The 26,449-nt window shown below is 39.9% G+C and overlaps 1 protein-coding gene across 2 annotated transcripts in view; it reads left to right on the forward strand.

Moving 5' to 3' along the window:
- The window catches only part of ZYG11B (zyg-11 family member B, cell cycle regulator), a 71,789-nt gene continuing 49,237 nt past the window's right edge, over positions 3,898 to 26,449 (forward strand). Inside the window, exon 1 of one of the 2 annotated variants that reach the window (XM_018044224.1) lies at positions 3,898 to 4,116. Coding sequence is in view for 1 of the 2 variants with exons in the window: in XM_018044216.1 (XP_017899705.1) it covers positions 4,087 to 4,116 (30 nt within the window). In the remaining variant the exon portion in view is untranslated. The remainder of the gene's footprint in view (positions 4,117 to 26,449) is intronic. The other variant, XM_018044216.1, reaches the window with a different exon arrangement.

Consider the following 26,449-nt stretch of genomic DNA (forward strand, 5'->3'; position numbering starts at 1 on the left):
TTGGATGTACTTTTGGACTTTCTGTTCTATTTCATTGAATAGAGGTCAATTGTGGCTCCATTCTTCATTGATGGCAGAGTCCTGATTTTTTTATGGTGATTTTCCACCACTACCATTGGTTTCTTTTCTCTTCTTAAATCATTGATATATTTTAAATATATTTAAAATTGGGTCCTCAGGGAAGGTGATCTTCAGATCGAACACAGATAATAAATCATTATTGGTCTAAGCTAATACTAGTGGCCTTCTTTCTTTTTAAAAATATTTATTTATTTACTTGGCTGCTCTGGGTCTTAGTTTCAGCATGAGGGATCTAGCTCCCCAACCAGGTATCAAATCCAGGCCCCCTGCACTGGGAGCTCAGAGTCTCATCCCCTGGATCACCAGGGAAATCCCTCCCTTTTCTATTTGTTGGTATATGCATGGCCAATAGGCTTGAAAAGAACCATACTGAATGGCTACTAGGAATAATAAAAATCTATTATACATACAAAGGGGGATGTTTACAAGTTGGCAGTTGGATGTATAAGTCTGAAATTCAGAAAAGAGGTCTGGAAATGGAGGTGTCCTTTGGAGGATTATCACTACTTAGATTGTATTTTTTAAAAATGTGATAGGATATGATTATCAAGGAGTGGGCATAAATGGAAAAGGCAAGAGGTCAAAGTATTGAGCCCTGGGACACTGCAGTATTTAGAGGTCAGAGAAACGTGGAGAGATGAAGAGCAGCCAGTAAGGCACAAGAAGAACCAAGGGAATGGAGTGTCATGTGGGCAAGGAGGAAGAATTGATTAGCTAAGTCTACTGCTCTTGGTATGTAAAGTAACAATGACCATGGATTTTTGTGAGTAAATGGATGTCACTGGTGTCTCTTGACAAGAGCATTTCAGTGGAGTGGCGGAGGGGAAAGCCCAACTGGACAGGGTCCCATAGGAGATGGGAGACAGGAAGTGAAGACAGTATAGTACTGGCCACCTTTGTGAGACATTTTGCTGTGAAAAAGAGCAGAGAAATGGGGTAATGGCTGAAGGATCAAGCCCAGTCAAGAGGGTTTTTGTTTTGTTTTGAGATGGAAGAAATAAATTTATTTTGGTATGCCAATGGGAAAGAAAAACCATGATGTAGATGAGGAGAACTGCCGGATAGATGACTTAAAGAAAGTGAAACAGCAGCACCGTGGCACTCTCCTACTCAAAGTGTGATCTGTGTGCTAGTGATGGCCCACAAAAGTTTGTCACCAGTTTGTGACAGAAATTCAGAGTAAACATTTAGAAACTTTTATAACAATTTGACAGAAATTTTATGTCTATCAGATCTAATAACAGTAACAAAAAAATCTGACCTGGAGTGGCCAAACTCACAGAGAGAGAAAGTAACATGGTGGTTGTTATGATCTGAGGTGAGGAGGAAATGAAGAGTAATTGTTTAAAGAGTTCAGAGATTCGGTTTTGCAGGATGACAAGAACTCTGGAGCTGGATGATGGTTGCTGCTGCTGCTGCTGCTGCTAAGTCGCTTCAGTCGTGTCCGACTGTGCGACCCCATAGACGGCAGCCCACCAGGCTCCCCCGTCCCTGGGATTCTCCAGGCAAGAACACTGGAGTGGGTTGCCACTTCCTTCTCCAATGCCTGAAAATGAAAAGTGAAAGTGAAGTCGCTCAGTCTTATGGTAGCACAATAATGTGAAGGTATTTAATGCCACTGAACTCTATACTTAAGAATGGTTGGGAGGGTTAAAAAAAAAACAACTTTATTTGGGCTTGCATTTTTGTATGTCTGTTTTTAAAATTTAATTTTTCTAGCAATTAATTTTTTATCACTGCTGCTGCTGCTGCTAAATCGCTTCAGTCGTGTCCGACTCTGTGTGACCCCAGAGATGGCAGCCCACCAGGCTCCGCCGTCCCTGGGATTCTATTCTATAAAAATATAGGTTTATGGCTAACTGGGGGGAGAAAACAAGTCTTTTTGCAGATAGTGTGAGAAGAATTGAGGAGGGTTTGACCTTAGCTAAAAGGTAAATAGTTCCTTTGTAATAAACAAAGGAAGGCAGAGTGCAACAGCACGGTCAGGAGCATAGCAGAAGTACAGGTAGGTTGGAGGTCATGGCAGTGGTGGGAACCTAGAGATGTTTTCTTTTGCTTGCTTCATTTCCACAGTAAATTGGAAATGAAATCATCAGGTAAATGAGAAGCTTTGGAAGTCTGAAGAGAGATCTTTGACATAGTCACCCAGCGGGGAGGGGGAGTGTGATGGAACTGGATAAATGTAGTAGGAGAGCCAAGAATTAAGGGTTTATTTGACAATAATGATATTGAATTGTAGGTGGAGGTCAGTCAGTATGATTTCAGATTTTTCTCCACTCTACCCCATTTTGCTGAAGGTTTAGGATTAAAGTTTCCTTAGGTGAGTACAGGGAACAGAAAGAATTAGAGAAATGAAGGTGAATACCTAGGAAAGATTTTCATAACGGATGTAGAAGCTAAGCTGTTCATGAAAGGAAATGAGGATACAGGATAGTGTGAAGAACAGTGAAAAATGTATTAGGACAGTGGATTCTGAGTCTTGGTGGACTTGATCAGTTTTGGAGCTGAGTATTAGAAGAAGTGAGCTAGAAAGGAAGGAGGTTGAGGTGGGAGAGTTGGTGATTAAAACTGAGATTATATTAATAGATTTCAGCACTAGCTGGAATCAAGATTGCAGGGAGAAATATCTACCTCAGATATGCAGATAACACCACCCTTATTGCAGAAAGCAAAGAAGAACTAAAGAGCGTCTTGGTGAAAGTGAAAGAAGAGAGTGAAAAAATTGGCTTAAAATTCAACATTCAGAAAACTAAAAGCATGGCATCTGGTTCCATCACTTCATGGCAAATAGATGGGAAAGCAATGGAAACAGTGACAGGCTTTATTTTCTTGGGCTCCAAAATCACTGCAGATGGTGCCTGCAGCCATGAAATTAAAAAACACTTGCTCCTTGGAAGAAAAGTTATGACCAACCTAGATAGCATATTAAAAAGCAGAGACATTAATTTGCTATCAAAGGTCCGTCTAGTCAAAGCTATGGTTTTTTCAGTAGTCATGTATGGATATGAGAGCTGGACTATAAAGAAAGCCGAGCACTCAAGAACTGATGCTTTTGAACTGTGATGTTGGAGAAGCCTCTTGAGAGTCCCTTGGACTGCAAGGAGATCCAACCAGTCCATCCTAAAGGAGATCAGTCCTGGGTGTTCATTGGAAGGACTGATGCTGAAGCTGAAACTCCAATACTTTGGCCACCTGAAACAAAGAGCTGACTCATTTGAAAAAACCCTGATGTTGGGAAAGATTGAGGGCGGGAGGAGAAGGCGGGAGGATGAGATAGTTGGATGGGATCGTCGACTCAACGGACATGAGTTTGAGTAAACTCCAGGGGGGCCTAGTATGCTGCAGTTCACGGGGTCGCCATGAGTCGGACACGACTGAGCGACAGAACTGAACTGAACTGCAGTTATTGGAAATAAGAACAAAAGTTATGAGCAGGGAAATGAAAAGCTGATCAAGGGTGGTCCCTAGTGGAGAGAACCATGAGAAGTTAGGGCATTGGAGGTATAATCTAAAATAACTGAAATGATCAAGAATTATGATAATGGTAATTAACGACAATGAACCAGAAACACAGCGATCTGTAGGTTACCGAAGAAAGTGACTGCTCTAGTCTCCTGTTAGGACGTATATTTAAAGTTTTTATGTTTAAAGCTCTGGTTATTTGAGGAAGTACACCGCCTTTAAAAGCCTGGGAGAGCAAAAAGCCACAGAACCAGAGCTGTGCGCGAGCTTTTGTCGGGACTCCTCCGCCGAGACTGCGCAGTGAGAGCGGAGGCGGGGCCAATCGTGTGCTCGCGGACGAGGGAGGGGCTTTGGGGGCGGAGTCAGAGCTCCGGGTTGGGCTGCGGCTGCGGCTGCTGCACTTCCAGCTTCTGAGGCCAGGAGGCCGAGGCCTGGGCCCAGCCCGGAGCCGCCGCTCGTTGGAGCCTCCTGGAGCCCCCGCGCAGGCTCAGCCTGGGGGCGGGCTCAGGCCCGGCCCGCCGCGGAACCCAGGACAGAGGCTGCATGCCCGAGGACCAGGCCGGCGCAGCCATGGTGAGAGAGCTAGGCCTGCCCGAGCCGCGGCCGCCCGCCACCCTGGCCCCCGCGGGCCTGCCCTCCCCAACTCTGATGCCCCGTGCTCCTGCCTTTACCTCCCTTCCTTGTTACCTACCCCTGACTGATCCGCTCCTTCTTCCCCTTGTGCCCCGGCCACCTGCTGGGGTACCCCCCCCACACACACCCTCTGCATCTCTCTCCACTCGGTGACATCCCCCCCCTTTTTAAGTCACCCCCTAGTGACAGCCTCTTTCGCGTTCCCCTTTGCCTCCCCCTCCTCGTCCTTTAATCCGACCTTCCTTTTCTCCTCTATGGTTTTGCCTTGTTCTCTCTTTTGGGATCTCTACACCGTCCTTCGGTTTCCTCCCTCCTTTTTGCTCCTGGTCTTTGCTCTCGCTACTTGCCCCCTTCCATCATTTTATCTCCTCTCCGTATCCTTTATCCCCTTCGTCCTCCACCATCCTACATTTCCTCTCCCCCTTATTGGATGTCCTCTCTTCCGCGCTCTCACAGCTGTCCCCATTTCCTTCTACGGGATTCAAGGGTCTAAGCAGGAACAATTTGAGGGCGGTTGCTTCCCAGGAGCTGTTGGGCGGGCAGATAGGGAGTCGGAGGCTTTCTTCCTTTTCTTTTTTGTCGAGGGAAGGGAGTAGATTGGAGAGAGCTTGCAAGCCTGATTACCTAATGTCTTTGCAAAAACTGAGTGATAGTGTGTTTTGGAGCGGCGGAGTGAGACGTGGGGTGCGGGTCGGCATGCATACTATGGCCTTATGAGATATCTAGCTTTTTGATAGAAATAACTTAAAATGTTTTAAATTGAATATTTATTTTGAGCATCTTTTATTGTGGAAGTATAGTTTGGGAAATTTAAAAATATTTATTTACAGGCTTTTTTGTTACTCAGAACAAATGGTTTGTTTTTGTTTGGAGACTGAGACCAGGGCATCTGGAGATGGAAGATCAGCTTGGCAGTCAGTTTGTGACAGTCTCCTTAGTACCTCTATTATCTTCATTTGTTTTACCCTCTCTGCTTTTAGTTGGGAGAGCCTTACATTTGCAGATTTCCTCTCTTCTTCCTGTTTGAAGCTTCAGTGGGTCTTTCATTGAGTTGGGTTACACATGGTTTGCAGTTCATTTGATTAATCCGTTTGCTCCAGCATATGCAGCAGTCTAAATTTCGGTCTCTGGGAGGAATAAGACAGTCTAGTCAAAACAAAGTCCTGGTAATTATGTTCTCCTAGGAGGATAGTCACTTTCTGTTTTTTTCCCTATTTTTTGAAGAGTGGTTCAAAGTTACTTAATTTGTGAACTTTCTCTAACTCACTGACTCTGCATTTTTAGATGGTCATTCTCCAGTGTCTGCCTGCACAACAACCCTTCACATTCACAACCCATCACACAGCTATTGTATGTTAATCTGTTTCTTCCCCTGTAATGTGAGTTCTACACAGTTACTATGCCTTACTCCAGTTATTCCCAGTGCCCAGGCAAAGTAGGTACTTGAAATGATTTCACTTTATGGTCTCATTTTTCCTCTCTGACAAATGTGATCTTGAACTGAAATTTGAGAAAACTAGTGGGCTACTCAGAAAGAGTGAGTTTGAGATTCTTATTTTTGGTGCAGAAAGGAAATTTATTAAGATGTGACCTTTTCAGAATAAAGAGCTGTCCCAACAAATACACCAAGTGGCTAGATTTTTGAAAGTGCTAGCCTTCCCACAGAGAGTGAATGTATGAGTACAGAGGGAGAAGTTATAAACTCCTTTTTGGGGGTTTAGGATCCAAGTGTTCCATTTGATCTGGGCTTGAAAAGTGAATAGGGTTTATATAGATAGTTTTGGGTAGGGGAAGAATGTTGTGAATGTGAATAGAAAGTAATGAAGATGTATTGTAGGTAGTAGGATTACTTTTATGTGGCATGAAGAATGCAGGAATGAGGATGTGTAGTAGGAAATGAGACTAGAATTAGATATATTAGACATGGTTATGGTTTAGACTGTTTCGAACTAACTGGATTTTTCCTTGTTAAAATACATACACACAGTGTAAAAGTATATGTATGCGAGAGTTGAAGAGAAGGCAAAATTTTATCTTATTGTGAGCTAAAAATTATTTGTAGAGGCTACTTAAAAAAATTTAGTGGTGTAATAGGCACTCAATAAATAGAACCAAATATTATGATAAAGCTTTGTGTTTTATATTTTTCAAAATTTTCATTGTTAGGTTGTGTTTTGAATAGTTGATGTATCTAAGACAGGGATTCTCAAATTTTATCATGAATCAGAATTACCTGGAGGGCTTGTGGTCTGCCACTTCTAGAGTTTGATTTATTAGGTCTGGAGTAGGACCTGAGAGTTTGCATTTCTACCAAGTACCATGTCATGCCGGTGTTCCTGAACTATAAGCCACATTTTTGAGAACCACTGGTTTAAGATGTAGTCCTTTTTATTCATCTAACAGTTTTTGGACTGCCATTGACTGGTGACATTGAGGATATTGCAAGTAATAAAACGGATGTGGTCTCCGCTTTTTTGTACGTTTTGTCTGTGGACAGTATAGGATCAAGCAAAGAGAGTAATTATAAATGTGAAGAGTGCTAAAAAAGGAAAAGTGGCAGGATCATGATATGGGAAAGTTAGGGATGGCTTCCCAGAGGGTCTTACTTTTAGGGGAAACCAAAGGGACTAAATGACAGGAGTTGAGTTGTGTTGTAGGAAACCTGTTTAGAAGGAATAGCATATGTGAATGACCTAGTCCTGTCTCTTGCCTGCTTAACTGCATATCTTGGAGTTCTCAGCTCAAGAGAGTCAGGGAAACCCCAACTCCCCTGCCTACTCATCAAAACAAAAACACCGCGAAGTCACACACTTCCGTCATGTCAGTCTCTTTGACAGAATACACATCAATTGTAATTTTATATTTCTTGCTATGATTTTTCAGTTAATATCTGTCTCTGCCTTCAGACTATAAAAATCATTGATACAGAAGTGACTTGACTAGCTTCTAAGGGCCAGGTGATGTTCTAGGCATTGTGGTTAAAGTGGTTAAAAAAAAGAAAAGACAATAAACAAATATATTATGAGAATAGTTGTAAATGCTAAGAAGAATAAAATCAGGTAAGGTATAAAATTAAATATATTTGTGTGTGGAACTATTTCAAATGATAGGTTAGGCAGCAGCATTAATAGCTGCTATTTACTAAACATGGCTGTGTATAAGACCTGTTTTGTGTCTCATATTGTGTCTTTAACACCTAAATAGCGCCTGATGGATAACATGTGCTTAATAAATATTTGTTGAATGGATGGCTGACTTTGGGAAGGATCAGAAAGTCAGGTAGACTTTGTTGAGAAAGACCATTTCAGTTAGAGTTTTACCTTTTGAGGGTTTATTGGATAAGAATTTGAGAAGGAAAGCTATTCTTGGCAAAGGGACTGATTTGAGCATAGAAGCTGAAACCGAAGGAGGCATGATGTATGTGGAGAAATGCCTGCCGACGGGTTTGTTTCCTGGTCCTGGAAGACCCCACATGCCACGGAGCACCTAAGCCCATGCACCACAACTGTTAAGACTGTTGTGTTCTAAAGCCCGGAAGCTGGAACACTGAAGCCCACAAGCCCTAGAGCCTGTGCTCTGCGCAAGAGAAGCCACAGCAGTGAGAAGCCTACGCACTGGCAACTAGAGAGTAGCCCCTGCTTGCTGCAACTAGAGAAAAATAAAAGCCCTTGCAGCAACAAAGACCCACATAGTCAAAAATAAAAATTAATTAATTAAAAAAAATACATAAGAACTGACTTTTAACCTTAAATTAGGAATTCTTGCTCTTTTGTACTTTAAAAATCAGTAGGTCTATTTTTTTAAAAGACTTTTTATTTGACTATAGTTGATTTACAATATTGTGTTAGTTTCTGCTGTACAGCAAAGTTAATCAGCTATACATAGATTTTTTGTTTTTTTAGATTCCTTACCCATATAGTTCCCTGTGCTATACAGTAGGTCCTTATTATAGTAGTGTGTATATGTCCATCCTAATTTCCCAATTTACCCCTCCCCCTTTCCCTGATGGTAACCGTCAGAATGTTTTCAGTATCTGTTACTCTATTTCTGTTTTATAAAGAAGTTATATATACCATTTTTTAAGATTACTTGAGCGCTATTATATGAAATTTGTCTTTCTCTGACTTATTTCACTCAGTATGACAATCTCTAGGTCCAGCCATGTTGCTGCAAATGGCATTATTTGGTTATTTTTTATGGTTGAGTAATATTGCTTTGTATCTGTATAATACATATTATATATGTATTGTACATATAAAGATATAAAAATATCTTCTTTATTCATCTGTCCATGGACACTTAGGTTGCTTCCATGTTCTGGCTATTGTAAATAGTGCTGCAGTGAACACTGCGGTGCGTGTACCTTTTTGAATTATAGTTTTCTCCAGATATATGCCAAAGAGTGAGATTGTTGGATTATATGCCAGCACTATTTTTAGTTTTTTAAGGAACCTCCAGTCTGTTTTCTATGACTGCACCAATTCATTCCCACCAGCAGTGTAGGAGGGTTTTTCTTTTCTCCACACCCTTTCCACCATTTATTGTTTGTAGATTTTTTGATGATGGCTAGTCTGACTGGTGTGAGATGATACCTCATTGTGGTTTTGATTTGCATTTCTCTAATAATTAGTGATGTTGAACATCTTTTCATGTGCTTTTTGGCCATCTGTGTGTCTTGTTTGGAGAAGTGTATGTTTAGATCTTCCATCTGTTTTTTGATTAGATTGTTTGATTTTTTTTTTTAATATTGAGCTGCATGAGCTCTTTGTATACTTTGGAGGTTAATCCTTTGTCAGTTATTTTGTTTTGCTTTTGGTTTCCTTGGTTGTGCAAAAGCTTTTAAGTTTAATTAGGTCCTATTTGCTTATTTTTGTTTTGATTTGCATTACTCTGAGCAGTAGATAAGTAAAAATTAGTAGGTTTTTCTAATTTTTTTTCTAAATGACAAAATAAAAAGAATGCTTCCAGGCTGCTGCTTACAAGCTTGTCTCCACAAATAAAACATTGGAAGTACGGATATTGCAGTAGTGCTTAGTCACTTAGTTGTGTCCGGCTCTTTGCAACCTCATGGACTGTAGCCCTCCAGGCTTCTCTATCCATGAGACTCTCCAGGCAAGAATACTAGGATAGGTTGCCATTTCCTTCTCCAGGGGATCTTCCTGACCCAGGGATCGAACCCAGGTCTCCCGCATTGTAGATGGATTCTTTACCATTGGAGCCACCAGGAAGTATGGTTAGTTTACTTCTAATATTGAAAATCCAAATTGGATAGAATTGTCATCACATTTCTTTTTTCAATACTTAAAAATACTGAGATATCTTGATGTACCATTTAAGAGTCCTGATAAGATAAATGCACTCATTTACTCCTATTTTGTCATTGCAACTTATGTTTCCTGTCTTTCTTTCACCAACAGTTCATTATAAGAATAAAAATAATTTAAAATTACTGTTTTGTTCAGTATGTAACAATTGAGTGTCTGTAATATGATGAACCCATTTCCTAATTTCCACGAATTCACACATGTTCAGTAGATAAAATTTTGGATATTCTCAAACTATTCTGTTTTCAAAGGAGAATATTTTAAGTAATTTTTTCATTATATGGTAAAAAAAAATACACAAATCAGTGTCTATTTGTGTATAACTGAGTCACCTTGCTGTACAGCAGAGATTGGTACAACACTGTAAATCAACTATACTTCAATTAAATGAAACTTAAAAAAATACAAAGCAAAATATCAATGTTGAATTTAATGATTGAGTCATCCTTGAATTAGGAAAGTTTGGCTGGAACAGTACTTTTTTCATAGGTTCTGAAGCTAATCCTTAAAACACACAACCAATAAGTAGCAGAAATAGTCATTATTTGCAGTGGAATAAAAGATACTGTTAATGCTAGTAATTAATAGAGGAAAATGTTAAGACAAAGTTCTTGAGTGCTGGGACATTTATTTAGAGAGCATGATCTCACACATTTAGTGAGCACACAGTATCACATGATGTATTAATTAATCTTCACAATTCCATGCGGTTGATGATATTTTCTCAAGGCACAGTTAAGAAAACTGAGACTTAGAGAAATCAGGCAATTATGGTCATATACCGAATAAGTGACTGAACAGAATTCAAGCACAGGTTTGTCTGACCCCTAAGTCTATGCTATTTCAAACACCTTCCCTGGACTCTGAGATTTTCAGAATCTAAACTGAATTCAAGCATTTAAAATATTTGTACTATTGTTTCCATTTTAAAAGTAATTTAATATTGAGAGAAAATTGGTCAAAGAGTGTGTATAATTTTATGGTTCTTGATCTGTCTTGCCAAATCACCTTCTGCGAGCATTTGTAGAGTGTCAGATGTTGGTGGCATTCTGTCTTTAGCATTTAGATGCCTTTTTCATGTTGAAAAGCTTGAGACACATGACAAGAATATACTTTTAGAACACAATAATTAGGGGAAAAGCCCCAAAGGCTGGTGGAAATCATAATTCTAATAGCATCTGTTGGGCATTGAAAGTGTACATTTCAAGATATTACTGTGTACAGAGCATACTTGGTATGAATGTAAATTTGTGGATTCTTCACTCCACAAAAGAAACCTACAGTTTAGGGCCCACTAGTTTACAGTGGTCTTATAGGGCTGCTGCAGCCACACAAATTGTACTGCACAGCACCGGTAGCAACTGTACCTGTGGCCAGCAGTGGGTCTACAAACATCTGTATCCTGTGTACTTGGCAGCGTAAATCAAATCACATAGTGGGAGTCCAGCAAATAGTTCTGTGCAGTATATGAGGATTCTTAAGATCTAATTCTTTAATGAGCTAATCATTTTATGAGAAAAAGTCCTTGCATTTTATGTTCAGTTATACTGAGCACACATACTGTTTATTATATCTCTAGTTTTGCTTAGACTCTTCCTTTAGCCTGGAATGCTGTTTGCTTGAGTATTTAACTTTCAAGTTCCTTTTAAGCCCTACCTCCTTTGTGAAGCCTGCATTTACCCTCAGGTAGCCTTGGGCTCCTCTTCTTATGCCTTCCTTGTACATTATATGTGCTTTGGGTACGAGAATTACTGTATGGTGTTAGTATTTTTAATGAGGCTGGCTGTCTCTCCAGATTATGAGCTGTCTGTGGGTAAGTACAGTATTATGTTTTTTCAGCTTCGTGTCTTAAACAGTTGACATAATTTCTGATACTGAAAGAATGTGTGTACTTTGTAGAGAATTGCATAAGGTGAATGTTTACTGAGATGTGAGTCATGGAAAAGGGGGAAATAGATGAACACTTCGTACAGGTCCTCTGAGAAGGGGGAAAAGAGTTTTGGTGGGTAAGAAATTTTGGATCAGATAGTTTCTCTTACTAGCATAAGTAGTTTTAACCCGGGATAAACATTTCTTTCGAGAGAGTTCATCAGGAAGAGCTGGGGAAGAAGCCAGATGATTTTGAGATGAATTGCAAAGCACTATCCTTTTGTATAAACATTTACAAATTATTTGGCTATAATTTGTGGAAGTATCCTTCCAAAGAATAGAATATTTAAATACACATAGTAAAGAATCAGTCACTTGTAAATGTAGAGGGGTGGTTAAATTATTTAAACATTTTGTTAACTCTATATAAAGATCTTTTTTCTTTATTCCTATCTCCAGTTCTCCCTTGTATGAACACTTTGCTTAGCTCTCAAAAGCATCTTAATGCATGTTCAATGTCATAGTCTCCTTTTCTAAGGGCATTTTAAAAAAAGTTTCAGTGCTCTTGGTTATGTAATATCAGTTATTTTCTTTCCGTAGGCCTTGTAACCTTTGGCAAGTCGTTTCACCTCGCTGTGCCTCCCATTTTAAATCTAAAGTGAAAAGGTTAAATCCTCTCTCTGTGACCTTTTACACCTGTTAAACTGTAGTAAGATTGTAGCATGTTAAAGGTAAATATTTTAGTAAAGTAGGTACATTCTATTACCTGTAGTGGCAGACGGTTTAATAGGTTTTAATTTCGGGTGAACCTGAACTCTTACCTCCATTAATATACTATCCAACTTTTCACAGCGGAAACCCTTCTTTCAATTATGTTAATATTTCCATAGTATGTTAGTATTTTAAAGGCATTTTCATACACATCCCATTTATTCCTCAGTGCCATTTTGTGAGGTAGTCAAGGTAGAGGTTTAGCAGATAAGAAAACTGAGAAGTTAATTTCTTTACCTAAGGTCACACAGCTACTAAATAGCAGAGCTGGGACTGACTGCAAGCCCAGTGCTCTTTCCATTATTAACCCAGCTTCTCTGTTTACCATATTATATTTCAAACTAATGCTAGTAGTTAAGAGGAAAATAATGCTAAAGTATCTCTTTGAGTTTCTGATTGCTATGATCTGCTCGTCTGCTAAATGACTGCTGACCTGAATTTTTGTATTGTTTCATGGAATAGCTTTATTACATGAGCTAAGATGGAAGGGAAGGGGATTTATTTACCTTTGCAAGCCTTGATCTTTTGTAGATAGAAATCTAGCTTCTTGCCCTTTAACACAGAGCCCTTTGCCACACTGGCCAAGCCTTGAAGTGATACATGTAAGAAGGTTGCCTTCAGTTCAGTTCAGTTCAGTCGCTCAGTCGTGTCCGACTCTTTGCGACCCCATGAACTGCAGCACGCCAGGCCTCCCTGTCCATCACCAACTCCTGGAGTTTACCCAAACTCATGTCCATTGAGTTGGTGATGCCATCCAACCATCCCATCCCCTGTCATCCCCTTCTCCTCCTGCCCTCAATGTTTCCCAGCCTCAGGGTCTTTTCCAATGAGTCAGCTCTTCGCATCAGGTGGCCAAAGTATTGGAGTTTCAGCTTCAACATCAGTCCTTCCAGTGAACACCCAGGACTGATCTCCTTTAGGATGGACTGGCTGGATCTCCTTGCAGTCCAAGGGACTCTCAACAGTCTTCTCCAACACCACAGTTCAAAAGCATCAATTCTTAAGTGCTCAGCTTTCTTTATAGTCCAACTCTCACATCCATACATGACCACTGGAAAAAGCACAGCCTTGACTAGACGGACCTTTGTTAACAAAGTAATGTCTCTGCTTTTTGATTTAGGTTGGTCATACCTGCAGCTTTATTTGGTGTCTAGGGATCTCTGAAGAGTAGTTGGTGGTTTTTGCTTTTTTTTTTTTTCTGGCCATACTGCATGGCATGTGACCAGGAATCGAACCCATGTCCCCTGCAGTGGAAGCGGGGAGTCCTAACTGTTGGACTGCCAGGGAATTCCCTAGTATTTTTTAAAAAAGAAAATAACTCCCCTCAGTCCATGGCAAATAATTGAAAATACCTGTACCCTTGAGTACAGTATACCTGTGCCTTTACTACTAGCACAAGGGGGAAGAAACTCCATAAACTAAAAAGAAATATCCCACGGAGTACTACTAAAATGAGGAGTCAAAGATTGTTTCAATATCTTGAAGTGTCTTATATCCATGAAGTCAAATGACACTGTCTGCTTTTCAATCTCATTGTTTAACTTTATTGCTAGACTTGGGACTTAATATTTCTCTCTGAACATATGGTCTCTTTCTCTAGGGGCAAATAAATACTTTAAACACACCTAACAATAAATTTGTGTTGACTGTTCATTTACTCATTCAGTGCCTATCTGTTAGACGTTCTTGTTGGCTCTGGGAATAGAGCAGTGAACAAAACATAGTGTTTGTTTTATGGAGTTTACATTGGATGGTAATAGCTAACGATTATTGAGCATTTATGGCTCCCTTGTTAGCTCAGATGGTGAAGAATCTGCCTGCAGTGTGGGAGACCCAGGTTCGATCCCTGGGTCAAGAAGATCCCCTGGAGAAGGAAATGGCAGCCCACCAGTATTCTCGCCTGGAGCATTTCATGGACAGAGGAGCCTGGCAGGCTACATGGGATCACATAGAATTGGATGCGACTGATTGACTCACACACACACGCTGAGTATTTAATATATGCCAGAACTTGATGTTTTTGAACTGTGGTGTTGGAGAAGACTTTTGAGAGTCCCTTGGACTGCAAGCAGATCCAACCAGTCTATCCTAAAGGAGATCAGTCCTGGGTGTTCATTGGAAGGACTGATGTTGAAGCTGAAACTCCAGTACTTTGGCCACTTGATGCAGAGAGCTGACTGTTTTGAAAAGACCCTGAGGCTGGGAAAGATTGAGGGCAGGAGGAGAAGGGGACGACAGAGGATGAGATGGTTGGATGGTATCACCGACACAATGGACACGGGTTTGAGTGGACTCTGGGAGTTGGTGATGGACAGGGAGGCCTGGTGTGCTGTGGTTCATGGGGTTGCAAAGATTCAGACACAACTGAGCAACTGAACTGAACTGAGTCACTATTCTAAGTGTCTTACACCTAAAATTTATTTATGGCAACAATCCTGTGATGTAGGTACTGTTATTGTGTGTTTTTATAGATCAGGAAACTGAGGTACAGGAAGATTAAGTACTCATGCTTAAACTTACATCGTTTTGTAAGTGACAGAGCTGGCATTTTAATTCAGGCAGTCTGACTTCCAAACCCACACTTTTCACCACAGTATTTATTACATAGTCCCTCAGAGAGATGTCCGTAAAAAATTTATTTCTAATACTGAAATTGTCAAGTTTGTGATCTTTGTAGTCACCTGGTTGTTGGTCCAATCTTTAGGAAAAAATCATCCGAGGATATAGAAAAAACGAGTATCAGAGCCTTTTTACCTTCTATTGGAGGATCTGTCAGTCCTAGGAACTTTTCAGGTAGGAGGTAAGATCTTGAATCTGATTCATGAATCATAACCAAGACAACTACATAAAGCCAGGGCCCTAATACCTAACATCACGCCATTGGTGAAAACATAGACTAAAAATACGTGCCTCGTGGTGGAGGGAAACAAAGGAGCGTACTTGTCTTGACATGGTCTCTGGACGGGAATAGTCTCTCTCAAGAATTTACAGTCATGAACTTTCTGCCTTTTGTGCCTGAAACTTGAACTTATATAACTTGTGCAAGATCATGGCTATTAAGTAGGAAGGGAACATTTACTGAGTAATTGCTCTGCCAGGCATTGTGCTGGGGGCTTTAAAAACAGTCTCTCACTTCACCCTGACAAAGCACCATGAGATAAGTACTAATATTATCCCCATTCTACAAAGGATAGGACAGAGGATCAGAAAAGCTAGATAATTTGCAGTGTAACACCATTGAATTCAAATCAAGGTCGAGTATTCTTCCTATTAAGCACAGGGCCTTTGGAAACATCATTTCATTTTTGTGCCTCAGCTTCCTTAACTGTGAAATGAAATTTGTAATATTTTTCCTTTTACTTTATAAGGTTATTATAGGTATCAAATTATATAAAGGATGTGATTTTGATTTTTTTACTGTTAGATACTGTTCCAGGTATCATCCATGAAGTTTTTTTTTCCTTTTAATTAATTAATGAAAAGAGTAAGTGTCAATCGCTCAGTCGTGCCCGACTCTTTGTGACCCCATGAACTGCAGCCCACCAGGCTTCGCTGTACATGAGATTTTCTAGGCCAAGGATACTAGAGTGGGTTGCCATTTCCTTCTCCAGGGGATCTTCCCAACCCAGGGACTGAACCCAGGTCTCCTGCACTGCAGGCAGATTCTTTACCGACTGAGCTATAAGGGAAGCCCCTCATTATTTAATAGTTTTGAAGTCCACAAGGTCTGTCTTGAGGAATTAAGGCAGTCTTACTATTTTTTGTATCAGATGTTTCCTGAAGTAGTTTCTTGAGAAATAAAATTAATTCTGAGATGTCATCTAGTAACTTACTAATTCATTCAACAAATGAGTTATCTGATGCATTTTTTGGGACTTTAGGCCCTACGTATAAAGGATGCCTGATCGATGAGGAGTTCATTTTTTATCACTCCAGCAACAGCGGAAGCCCCAGTCTCCTCCAGCAGTAGACCACAGTTGCAATATGTAGTCAGTTCCCAGTGTCCCCCACCTCGCCACTTGCTGGAAATGGGTAGACCACTGCTCAGAATGCTGAAAGGCTTCTTTGCCCTGACCCTGGTGACATAGTAACAGAGTGAAGCTTTTACATATAGAAAACAAACCAACCAACAAATTATATAACTAAGTCATGGGAAAGTGACTGAGTATGCCTCTAGCTGAATGTTGCATAGATGGCTAAATGCATCAAGAATGGAGAATATAAGAAAGAAAATTTAAAAATTAGGAAGATGAAAAGAAAGCCATAAGAAGATTAGGAAGAGCTAATGAGTATCAGCATATGATTCCTCAAAAGACTCCTTAGGAAGAAGTCTGTTCTGTATGATACTTGGAAGTGTTGCAAATCTCCTACTACATACGTACAAATGTAGCTTATTGTAATTCCCGTACTTTGGAAGAGAGATTTGTAATCAGTGTTTCAGCATTGTTGTATTGAGATGGTGGTATTTTTTTTTATTGTTACTAGTTTGTGTCTTAATTGTAAATTATCATTGACTTAACCTAGTGTGTGGTTATATATATATATTTGTACTAAAAGAACTTTTGACATAAAAATTTCCAGATTCAGACTGTTGACAGTGTTTTGTAACTTGAATAGGAAATGTCCATTTTTCTTGGTGAAGGAAATGTTGGTAAAATTCCCTTGTAGTGATATTGTTAATATGGTTTTGCATTGGGAACCAGGAGGGATGGATAGGCTATGAGGTTTTTTTTGCTCCACTTACGTGGATCTTAGACAAAAAGCATTTGAGAACTACTAACTTACCTTGAATTCGTAGTCTTGAGAGGGAGATGGCCATCTAAACAAGTAAAAATTATACAGTGGACAATTGAAATAGAACTGTATAGAGAATGTCATGTGATTATATCAGTTGTATTTTGGGATATGAGGAACAGCTTCATGGAGCAGTGCATATGTGTCCTGGCTCTTGTAGTGTCGGTAGGAATTTGACAGATGAGAGGAAGAGAAGGGTATTCTAAGGAGAGAGGACAGCATGTATTAAGAAAGGTAGGCATGACCGACTACCACTGGCGACATTTCTTCTCTGAACCTCAGCTTCTTCAACAAAGATAATCTCTTTTCTCCTTACTTCATAGAATCGTAATGATGATTGTTTTCGAGAGACTTGATATTTATCTATTTAAAATCATTTCTGATTGCACGGGGTCTTCGCTGTCGCACACAGGCTTTGTCTGGTCTTGGTGAGCAGGGTTACTCTAGTTGCAGTGTGCGGGCTTTTCCCTGCAGTGGCTTCCCTTGTCGCAGAGCACAGGCTCCAGGTGCTCAGGGGCTCAGTAATTGTGGCTCGTGGGCTCTAGAGCGCAAGCTTGGTAGTTGTGGCACATGGACTTAGTTGCCCTGCAGCATGTGGGGTCGTCCCAGAATAGGGATTGACTGGTGTCCTCTGCATTGCAAGGCAGATTCTTAACCACTGGACTACCACTGGACTACCGAAAAGACTTTATAAATCGAAGAGTTAGACAGCTGTTAAATGATGAAGGTGTGGACCTACATCTTGGCTCTTGTAGCGCGAGCTGTTAGTCTCATTATTACTTTTTTTTTTTTTTTCCTTTTCCTCATTTGAAAGCTTCCTGTGTCTCCAGGGAGGCCTGGCGTGCTGCGGCTCACGGGGTCGCAGAGTCAGACACGACTGAGCAACTGAACTGAACCGAACTGTGTCTCCCCTAGGTAGTGTCATCTCAAGACCTTTCCTAACCTCCTTTCAGTCCAGTTGTTCTTTATTTTTGTTGTTCTTTTCTTTTGTTGTTCCTTCAAGGTTCTGCTTTGTGGCATCTAAAGACAGGAGCAGAAGAGAAGATACATGTTTGTATAACTAGCTTTAATAGCAGGAAAAATTCTTTAATTGTTTATATATAACTATTTAAGCTATGATCCATGTTGTTTAGCCTCAGAACAGTGTCATAATCTATGTAATATAATCCTTCAGCCAGAAAGTCATTTAGTAAAACTCAAGAGTCTTTATTTGCAAAATTTTAGGACACCTGAATAGAACAGAGTTCACAGATGTATTTCTTAAAGTTTCTTTTTTATTTCCTATTTGCTTTCCTTTATATACATCATAGCCGTCCCCCTGCCTTTCCCCTGAAACCTTTCTCAAGATGCCCTTCCCAACCCAGTCCATCACTGTTAGATGGTAAAACTTCGGAAATGTAAGACTTCATAGGGAAAGGGTGTAGGAGCAGTGGTGAGAAGTTATATTATGACCAATTTAGGAAAAATAAAAACGTGTGTGTACATATGTATGGGTTTCCCTGGTAGCTCAGCTGGTAAAGAATCTGCCTGCAATGCAGGAGGCCCCAGTTTGATTCCAGGGTCCAGAAGATCCCTTGGAGGAGGATAGGTTACCTACTCCGGTATTCTTGGGTTTCCCTGGTGGCTCAGTTGGTAGAGAAACCACCTGCAATTTGGGAGACCTGGGTTTGATCCCTGGGTTTGGAAGATCCCCTGGAGGAGGCCATGGCAACCCACTCTAGTATTCTTGCCTGGAGAATCCCCTGTGGACAGAGGAGCCTGGTGGGCTGCAGTCCATGGGGTCTCAGAGTCAGACATAACTGAGCGACTAAGTACAGCACAGCATGTATATTTTCATTCATAATTAATATAATTTTAATTATATATATAATTAAATATAAAAGGTATATTATAGAGTCTAATATAAAAGGTCTGTTTTTACTAATTTGAATACATATATTGAAAAGTATGACTATCATTGATAAAATAGACACTGATTTTTGGTTATTTTGAATATTTGAAAAGTGCAAATGTGAACACAGCTCTTTTTTTCAACATTTTCACAAGTTTTTGCTTTTTTTTTTTCTCTTATTTTTAATAACTGATACTTTTAAGGACTTCCCTCATGGTCCAGTGACTAAGACTCTGTGCTCCCAAAGCAGGGGACCAGGTTTGATCCCTGGTCAGGGAACTAGATCCCACATGCTGCAACTAAAACCCAGTCCAGTCAAATAAATAAATAAAAATAAATCTTATTTTTTTAAAAATAGTAATTTGATACATTTAGAAGACCATAGAAAACATTTATGTAAGCCATGAAACATAGTAAACGAACGTCTAAAAACCAGCATCCAACTTAAGAAATAGAGGATAACCACTGCCAGTTTTTCCTCTGTGTGCCCCATTCTTCTGTGCTACTTCCACCCACCCCCACTATCCTTTTTAATTTTTTTTTAAATTTTTATTTTTTTTTTTAATCCTTTTTAATTTTAAATCTTTCCCTTGCTCTTCTCTATAGGTTTACTATAACATATTGTTTGGTTTAGAAGTAGCTATATAATCTTCTGAAATTTGCTCAGTCATGTCAGACTCTTTGCGACCCCATGGACTATACAGTGCATGGAATTCTCCAGGCCAGAATACTGGAGTGGGTAGCCGTTCCCTTCTCCAGGGGAATCTTCCCAACCCAGGGATCAAACCCAGGTCTCCTGCATGCAGGCTGATTCTTTACCAGCTGAGCCACAAGGGAATCCTATGCCTGTATAGATGTTTAGTTGAAAGCTTGCTGCATATACAGTTTTTGTTTAGCTTAGATTAACTTTATTTTTGGCATTTTAATGTCTTTAACCAACAAGGATCTACTGTATGGCACATGAAACTCTGGGTTATGTGCCAGCCTGGATACATGCATATGTATGGCTGAGTCCCTTAGCTCTTCACTTGAAACTACCACAGTACTGTTAATTGGCTATATCCAAATACAAAGTAAAAAGTTTAAAGTTTGGAAAAAAGGACAAAAACAGAAAAACTTAGCCCAAGCAAACTCAAGGGTGTTTGATTATAGCTCAAGAAAACTTGAATTCTGAACAAAAATTATTACTCTACTACTGGAAAAATTCATTTAAGAATTCACGCAGTGGGATGATTTGGGAGAATGGCATTCTAACATGTATACTATCATGTAATAATTGAATCGCCAGTCTATGTCTGACGCAGGATACAGCATGCTTGGGGCTGGTGCATGGGGATGACCCAGAGAGATGTTATGGGGAGGGAGGTGGGAGGGGGGTTCATGTTTGGGAACACATGTAAGAATTAAAGATTTTAAAATTTAAAAAATAAAAAACTAAAAAAAAAAAAAAAAAAGAATTCACACATATCTAACAAGTAAAATTTTTTTCCAGAAATGAAGTTTAGAGACAAAAAATAAAAATAGTTTTGATATTGTATCCTTCTCACACATATATGTACATAACTGAAATTGAATAACTTTTCATTGTTTCATCATGTCAGAATAAAATGTGAAAAAGATACTTTGAAGACTGGGTTCTAAAAAAGACTTATTCATAAACATTATTATGTAATTATCTATGTGATTGATATAATTTGCTTGCCATTTCCCCCCTATTTTAGAATTTGTATATGTATTTTAGGGGGAAGTTTAGAAAAACTGTGAATAAGTCTCTTTGTGTAAATTCCTTTGTTAATATCTCTGGTTATTCCCCCCCCCCTTTTTTAAATTTTTTCTCTTTTGTTTCTGGTAAATTCTTAGATGAGGTCCTGGATCCAGGGACTGGATGTTTTAAAAATTGTAATTAAGTCTTTTATATCCAGAGAAATTGTGACAATTTATACTTTGAGCAGCAGTATTTGAGAGGACCAATCTGGGTATACTTGATTTGAATGATTCACAATGTCAGGATTTTATCCAGTTCCAGAAAACACCATGTTAACAAAAAAAATTAAAGAGCTGTGCTGTTCTTGCAGACTGGTGTTATTTTTCCTGTTTTCCATAGGATATTTTTTCAGCCAGTGTTGAGGGACCACGTCATTCTGCCTGCTGTGCATGTGATAGTTAATTACAGGGCTTAGTTATCCTGTCTGATCACTCCTCTGAGAATTTATCTCTTCTGTGACTCAGCTGTCACCAATAGGGGGTGATATTTAAATCTGTATATTCAGCTCACTTCTTTCACAGAAGCATTTTTAGTTCCTTTTCTGTACTTGCCTAAGCAGACAGACTTTCCACAGCCATAACAAATTCCCTTGAGGAAATAAGTCTTTGCCTTGTCTTCTTTTCAGTCTTGTTAGTGAGATCATGGGAGTATTAATTCCTATTTCATATTTTATTTTCTAACTTTTTTTGGACAATTTCAGACTTACAGAAAGTTGCAGAAATAACATGAATTCTCATATAGACGTTCACCCAAATCCTCCAGATGTTAGCATTTTATCTTGTGTGCATATCTGTGCTATTTCTACACACACACACACACACACACACACGCACACACACACACTTGGTTAACAACTACTTTAAATCTTGGAGCTTTTTTTTTTTTTAAACCTCAGATTCTCTGTCTTCCACCCTTTTCCCTCCTTCATCTGACAGCACTCTATGGAATAGGAAAAATTAGAATTAAATATGTTGGTTCAAGGCCTAATTCTGCTACATTTTTAACCCGATGAACTTGGATGCATTGTTCTTTCTGATCTTCAGTATCCTCATATACAAAATAGCGTCTATTACACCAGCTCCACAAGTCTGCTGTGAGGGCCAAATACATGTCAAAAGGATTCTGTAGGAATGCTGGTCAATCCAGAGAACACTCAAGTATCTAGGAGAGTGCCAGGCATTATGCTGCTGCTGCTGCTGCTAAGTCGCTTCAGTCGTGTCTGACTGTGCGACCCCCAAAGATGACAGCCCACCAGGCTCTGCTGTCCCTGGGATTCTCCAGGCAAGAACACTGGAGCCGATTGCCATTTCCTTTTCCAATGCAGGAAAGTGAAAGTGAAAGTGAAGTCGCTCAGGCATGTCCGACTCTTAGCAACCCCATGGACTGCAGCCTACCAGGCTCCTCTGTCCATGGGATTTTCCAGGCATTATGCTAGGCACTGGGAATTCAGAAATCAGCATCTGTTTCCTGTTTGGTCACTTGCATCTTGTCAATTCTTCCTTCAAATTGTTTTTCACTTTGGATTTTTTCCCCCCATTTTCTTTGCTTTTGCCATAATCCACAGCATTATCACCACTTGTGTGAATCACTGTAACAACCAGCTGGTCCCCAAGTTGTTTTTTGGCATTTATGTCAGTGCCAAACTAATAGTTGTTCTGAGGTGTGGTACAGTATGGGGCTTCCCAGGTGGCTCCGTGGTAAAGAAACCACCTGCCGGTGCTGGGGCTGCAGGAGACTCAGGTTTGATCACCGAGTGGGGAAGATCCCCTGGAGGAGGAAATGGCTACCCACTCAAGTATCCTTGCGGGATAATCCCATGAACCAAAGAGCCTGGTGGGGTACCATCCATGGGGTCTCAGAGTCGGACAGACGGCAGCAACTGAGCACCTGGTGTGCGCGGGTGCGTGCGTGCTGTCACTTCAATGGCGTCAGACTATTTGCGACCCTGTGGACTGTAGCCCACCAGGCTCCTCTGTCTATTGGATTCTCCAGGCAAGAATACTAGAGAAGATTGTCATTTCCCGACCCAGAGATAGAACCCATGTCTCTCCCATGTTATAGTGGAAAAGATATAGACTTCATAATAAGAAGATCTAGGGTTACATCTTTGCCCCACTTCTTACAAATAGTGTGACTCTGGGCAAATCTCTTTACCACTATTCCAATTTGAACTCTTTCTCTTTTAACAGGTAAATATCAGGGAGTGTGCTGGGTGCTAAGGATATACAAAAAGGGTTAATATGTTCCTTGAACTTGAAGAGCATCCTGATCTAGTTGGGGAGACAGATACAGTCATAAGTAACTATGGTGTAACAGAAATTATAAAATAAACTGGCTTTGGAGTCAGATATAAAGAGCAGCTTGTGTAGTGGTAAAAGCGCAGCCTTAACTCTGGAATCAGATTGCCTGGGGCCCAGTCCTGGCTCTGGCACCTATTAGCTGTATCATCGTGGCAGATTAATAACTCCTTAAGTTTCAGTGTCTTCATCTTCATAGAATAGGGGATACTGGTACAGTTTTAATAAGGAAATGAAATTAAATATGTAATGTACTTAGCATAGTTTATTGTATATAGTACATAGCGTATATGAACAAATAAAGCCCTATGATTATGATATTATAGTATAGTGGTTTAAGAGCTTGAAAATATAGGTTTGGCCTCATTTTTTAGTTGGAGTTCCAGTTTATTAACATGCTGGCCATGTGTGTGTATATCTATATATTTTTTTCTTTAATCTAAACCTCAGTTTCCTCATTAAAATGTGTATTGTAATGGTGCTTGATTCATAGGACCTAGAAATTCAAAGAGCTCATGTATCTAAAGAGCTGTGAACCAGAATCAGAGACAGTGTTTCATGAAAAGTGTGTGTGTGTGTGTGTGTGTGTGTGTGCGCGCGCCCGCACTCTGTCACTACAATGATAGCTCTTGTAATTTTTATTCTTGCTCTGCCTTCTGCTGGCTCTTTTATCTTTCACAGTAAATTAATCTTTCTGAGCCTTAGTTTACCTATTTTGTTCAAAGCAGGTTGTTTTGAAGATTGCAAATGTATATATAAAGTTGCTGGATTGTGCCTGTCACCACACAGCTGTCATTCAATACATAGTAGCTAATAGATAATGGTGCAAATTAATCTCCCAAGTGCTGAGTCAGATTAATTCTGCCCTGGAGATTAGGAAGGGCATCATAGAACTAGTGAGGTTTGACTGATTGCTAAATGATGTGTCAGTTTTGCCACAGAGAAGGACTCATCTAAAAAACGTTTCAGAGATGTGAAAATGCTCGATACACTGCTTAGGAAGAGATGGTAAATAGTAGGTTGCATTAGGGAACATTCAGTTTAGTGTATCTAGCTAGTAACATGTTTAGAGGGAAAAGGAAACAGTAGAAAATGAGGCTGGAAAGGAAGGCTGGAGCCAGTTAGTAAAGATTTTGAATACCTTGCTGTAATGTTTATATTTTATCCTCTAGGTCTCTTTTCCAACTTCCTACAGCAGAGGAAACTTGATTTCCTGGGAGATAGAAAAGGGATTTACTTGAAACCAGTGTTACAGATAGTAATTTCTTGGTAATTTTGTGTTTTATCTTAAAATTCATGCAGTTTTTGCCTTTTACTTAATATATTTGTTTCAGTACAAAAATATTTTTATTTATTAGTTAATAACTTGGTTCCGTTTACCCCAACCTCCCATACTCTTATCCCCTCAAATAATCTTTGAGTGTGTTTGATGTTCTAAACACACTCACCCGGGTTTCTTTCCCCTCCACCTGTGTTTATAGTGCTATGCTTAATACAGGGCCCCTCCATCCAGAACCTAGTCCCCAGGGGGCCCCAGCAAATATTTAAGCTTTACCAAAAAACAAGGTAATATTTGGAAATACAGTTAAACCATATAGCCCATTCCATTTATTTATTTATGAAGTTCATTTATCTATTCTATAAAATTGTTTTCTTTAGTTAAAAAAAAAAATGTCAAGTTAATACTGTAGTTTTAATCCCATGGCACACTCCTGCTGGGGAGCCTCTTAAAATGTGTTCCAAGCATGAGAACTATGGTTATGGATGATACGGAACCTTTGGATTTTTTTTTAGAAGAGTTATAGGATAAAAGCTACGCAGTGAAGGGTTGGATTGGTCCAGAGGGAGTAGAAGCCATTTCAATTACTTAAAAAGAACTTTCTCGTTTGTTCTTCCTAGAAATTTAGTCTTTGAACTGTGTGGGTTACCTTATGATCCAAACGAAATCAGACTTGACCTTCTCTCCCTCCTGCTTTTTTCCTAGTAGGAGCTTTGTTTTTGCCTTGCCTGGAGTGTGCCTAGTTGGGGAAGGGGAAAATCTCCCTGAGCAGGAATTTTCAAGAAATGAATTGTTAATAGACACCGAATTTCAGCTTCTGCTTTATCCTTTCTTTGTCCTGTGCTGCTGTTGTCTGTTTAGAAATAAAGGGAATTCCCTGGAAATCCTAGTGGTTAGAAGGCGCTTTCATTTTTCACCATAGGCCAGGTTCAATCCCTGGGTGGGGAACTCTTGCCTTGATGCAGCCAAAAAAAAAAAAATAAATAAAATTAAAATTACTGATCTCTCAATACTTCTGTGTTAGCTAAAATACTGGAATTTGGGGAATCACAGATGGCAGTAGAGTTTTTGGAGGAGATCTCAGATAACCTGAGTACGGTTCTAGTTTTGTCACTGGCTTGATATATATAACCTCTCTGTTGTTTTTCTTTAAATGGAGATGATTTTCCTTGTTCACATAACTGCTTTCAGTATCAGGTGAGATAACAAATTTAGAATTTGCATATAAAGTTGAAAGATAGTATATTATGCTGGATAAGGGCATAGGCTCTTGGAGCTACATTTCCTGGGTCTGAATCCTGACTCTGACCCTTGCAAGCTGTGTTTCCAGACATACTGCCATTATTCTGAGTACTTTTGATCCTATTTATCTCATTGAGTCCTCACAACAACTTTATGAAGTAGGCATTATTATTATCTGCATTCAGTTCAGTTCAGTTCAGTCGCTCAGTCGTGTCTGACTCTGCGACCCCATGAATCGCAGCACGCCAGGCCTCCCTGTTCATCACCAACTCCCGGAGTTCACTCAGACTCACATCCATCGAGTCAGTGATGCCATCCAGCCATCTCATCCTCTGTCGTCCCCTTCTTGTCCTGCCCCCAACCCCTCCCAGCATCAGAGTCTTTTCCAGTGAGTCAACTTTTCGCATGAGGTGGCCAAAGTACTGGAGTTTCAGCTTCAGCATCATTCCTTCCAAAGAAATCCCAGGGATGATCTCCTTCAGAATGGACTGGTTGGATCTCCTTGCAGTCCAAGGAACTCTCAAGGGTCTTCTCCAACACCACAGTTCAAAAGCATCAATTCTTCAGCTCTCAGCTTTCTTCACAGTCCAGCTCTCACATCCATACACGACCACAGGAAAAACCATAGCCTTGACTAGACGGACCTTTGTTGGCAAAGGAATGTCTCTGTTTTTGAATATGCTATCTAGGTAGGTCATAACTTTTCTTCCAAGGAGTAAGCGTCTTTTAATTTCATGGCTGCCGTCACCATCTGCAGTGATTTTGGAGCCCAAAACAATAAAGTCTGACACTTCCACTGTTTCCCCATCTATTTCCTGTGAAGTAATGGGACCAGATGCCATGATCTTCGTTTTGTGAATGTTGAGCTTTAAGCCAACTTTTTCACTCTCCACTTTCACTTTCATCAAGATCCACCTATCTTTCTCTCTGTACAGATTTGCCTATTTTGGACATTGTACATAAATGGAATTCTGCATTATATGGTCTTTTGTGACTGACTTCTTTCATTTAGTATAATGTTTTTGAGATCCATCTGTGATT

The sequence above is a fragment of the Capra hircus genome, chromosome 3, assembly GCF_001704415.2.
Source record: "Capra hircus breed San Clemente chromosome 3, ASM170441v1, whole genome shotgun sequence".
NCBI classification, from domain to species: domain Eukaryota; kingdom Metazoa; phylum Chordata; class Mammalia; order Artiodactyla; family Bovidae; genus Capra; species Capra hircus.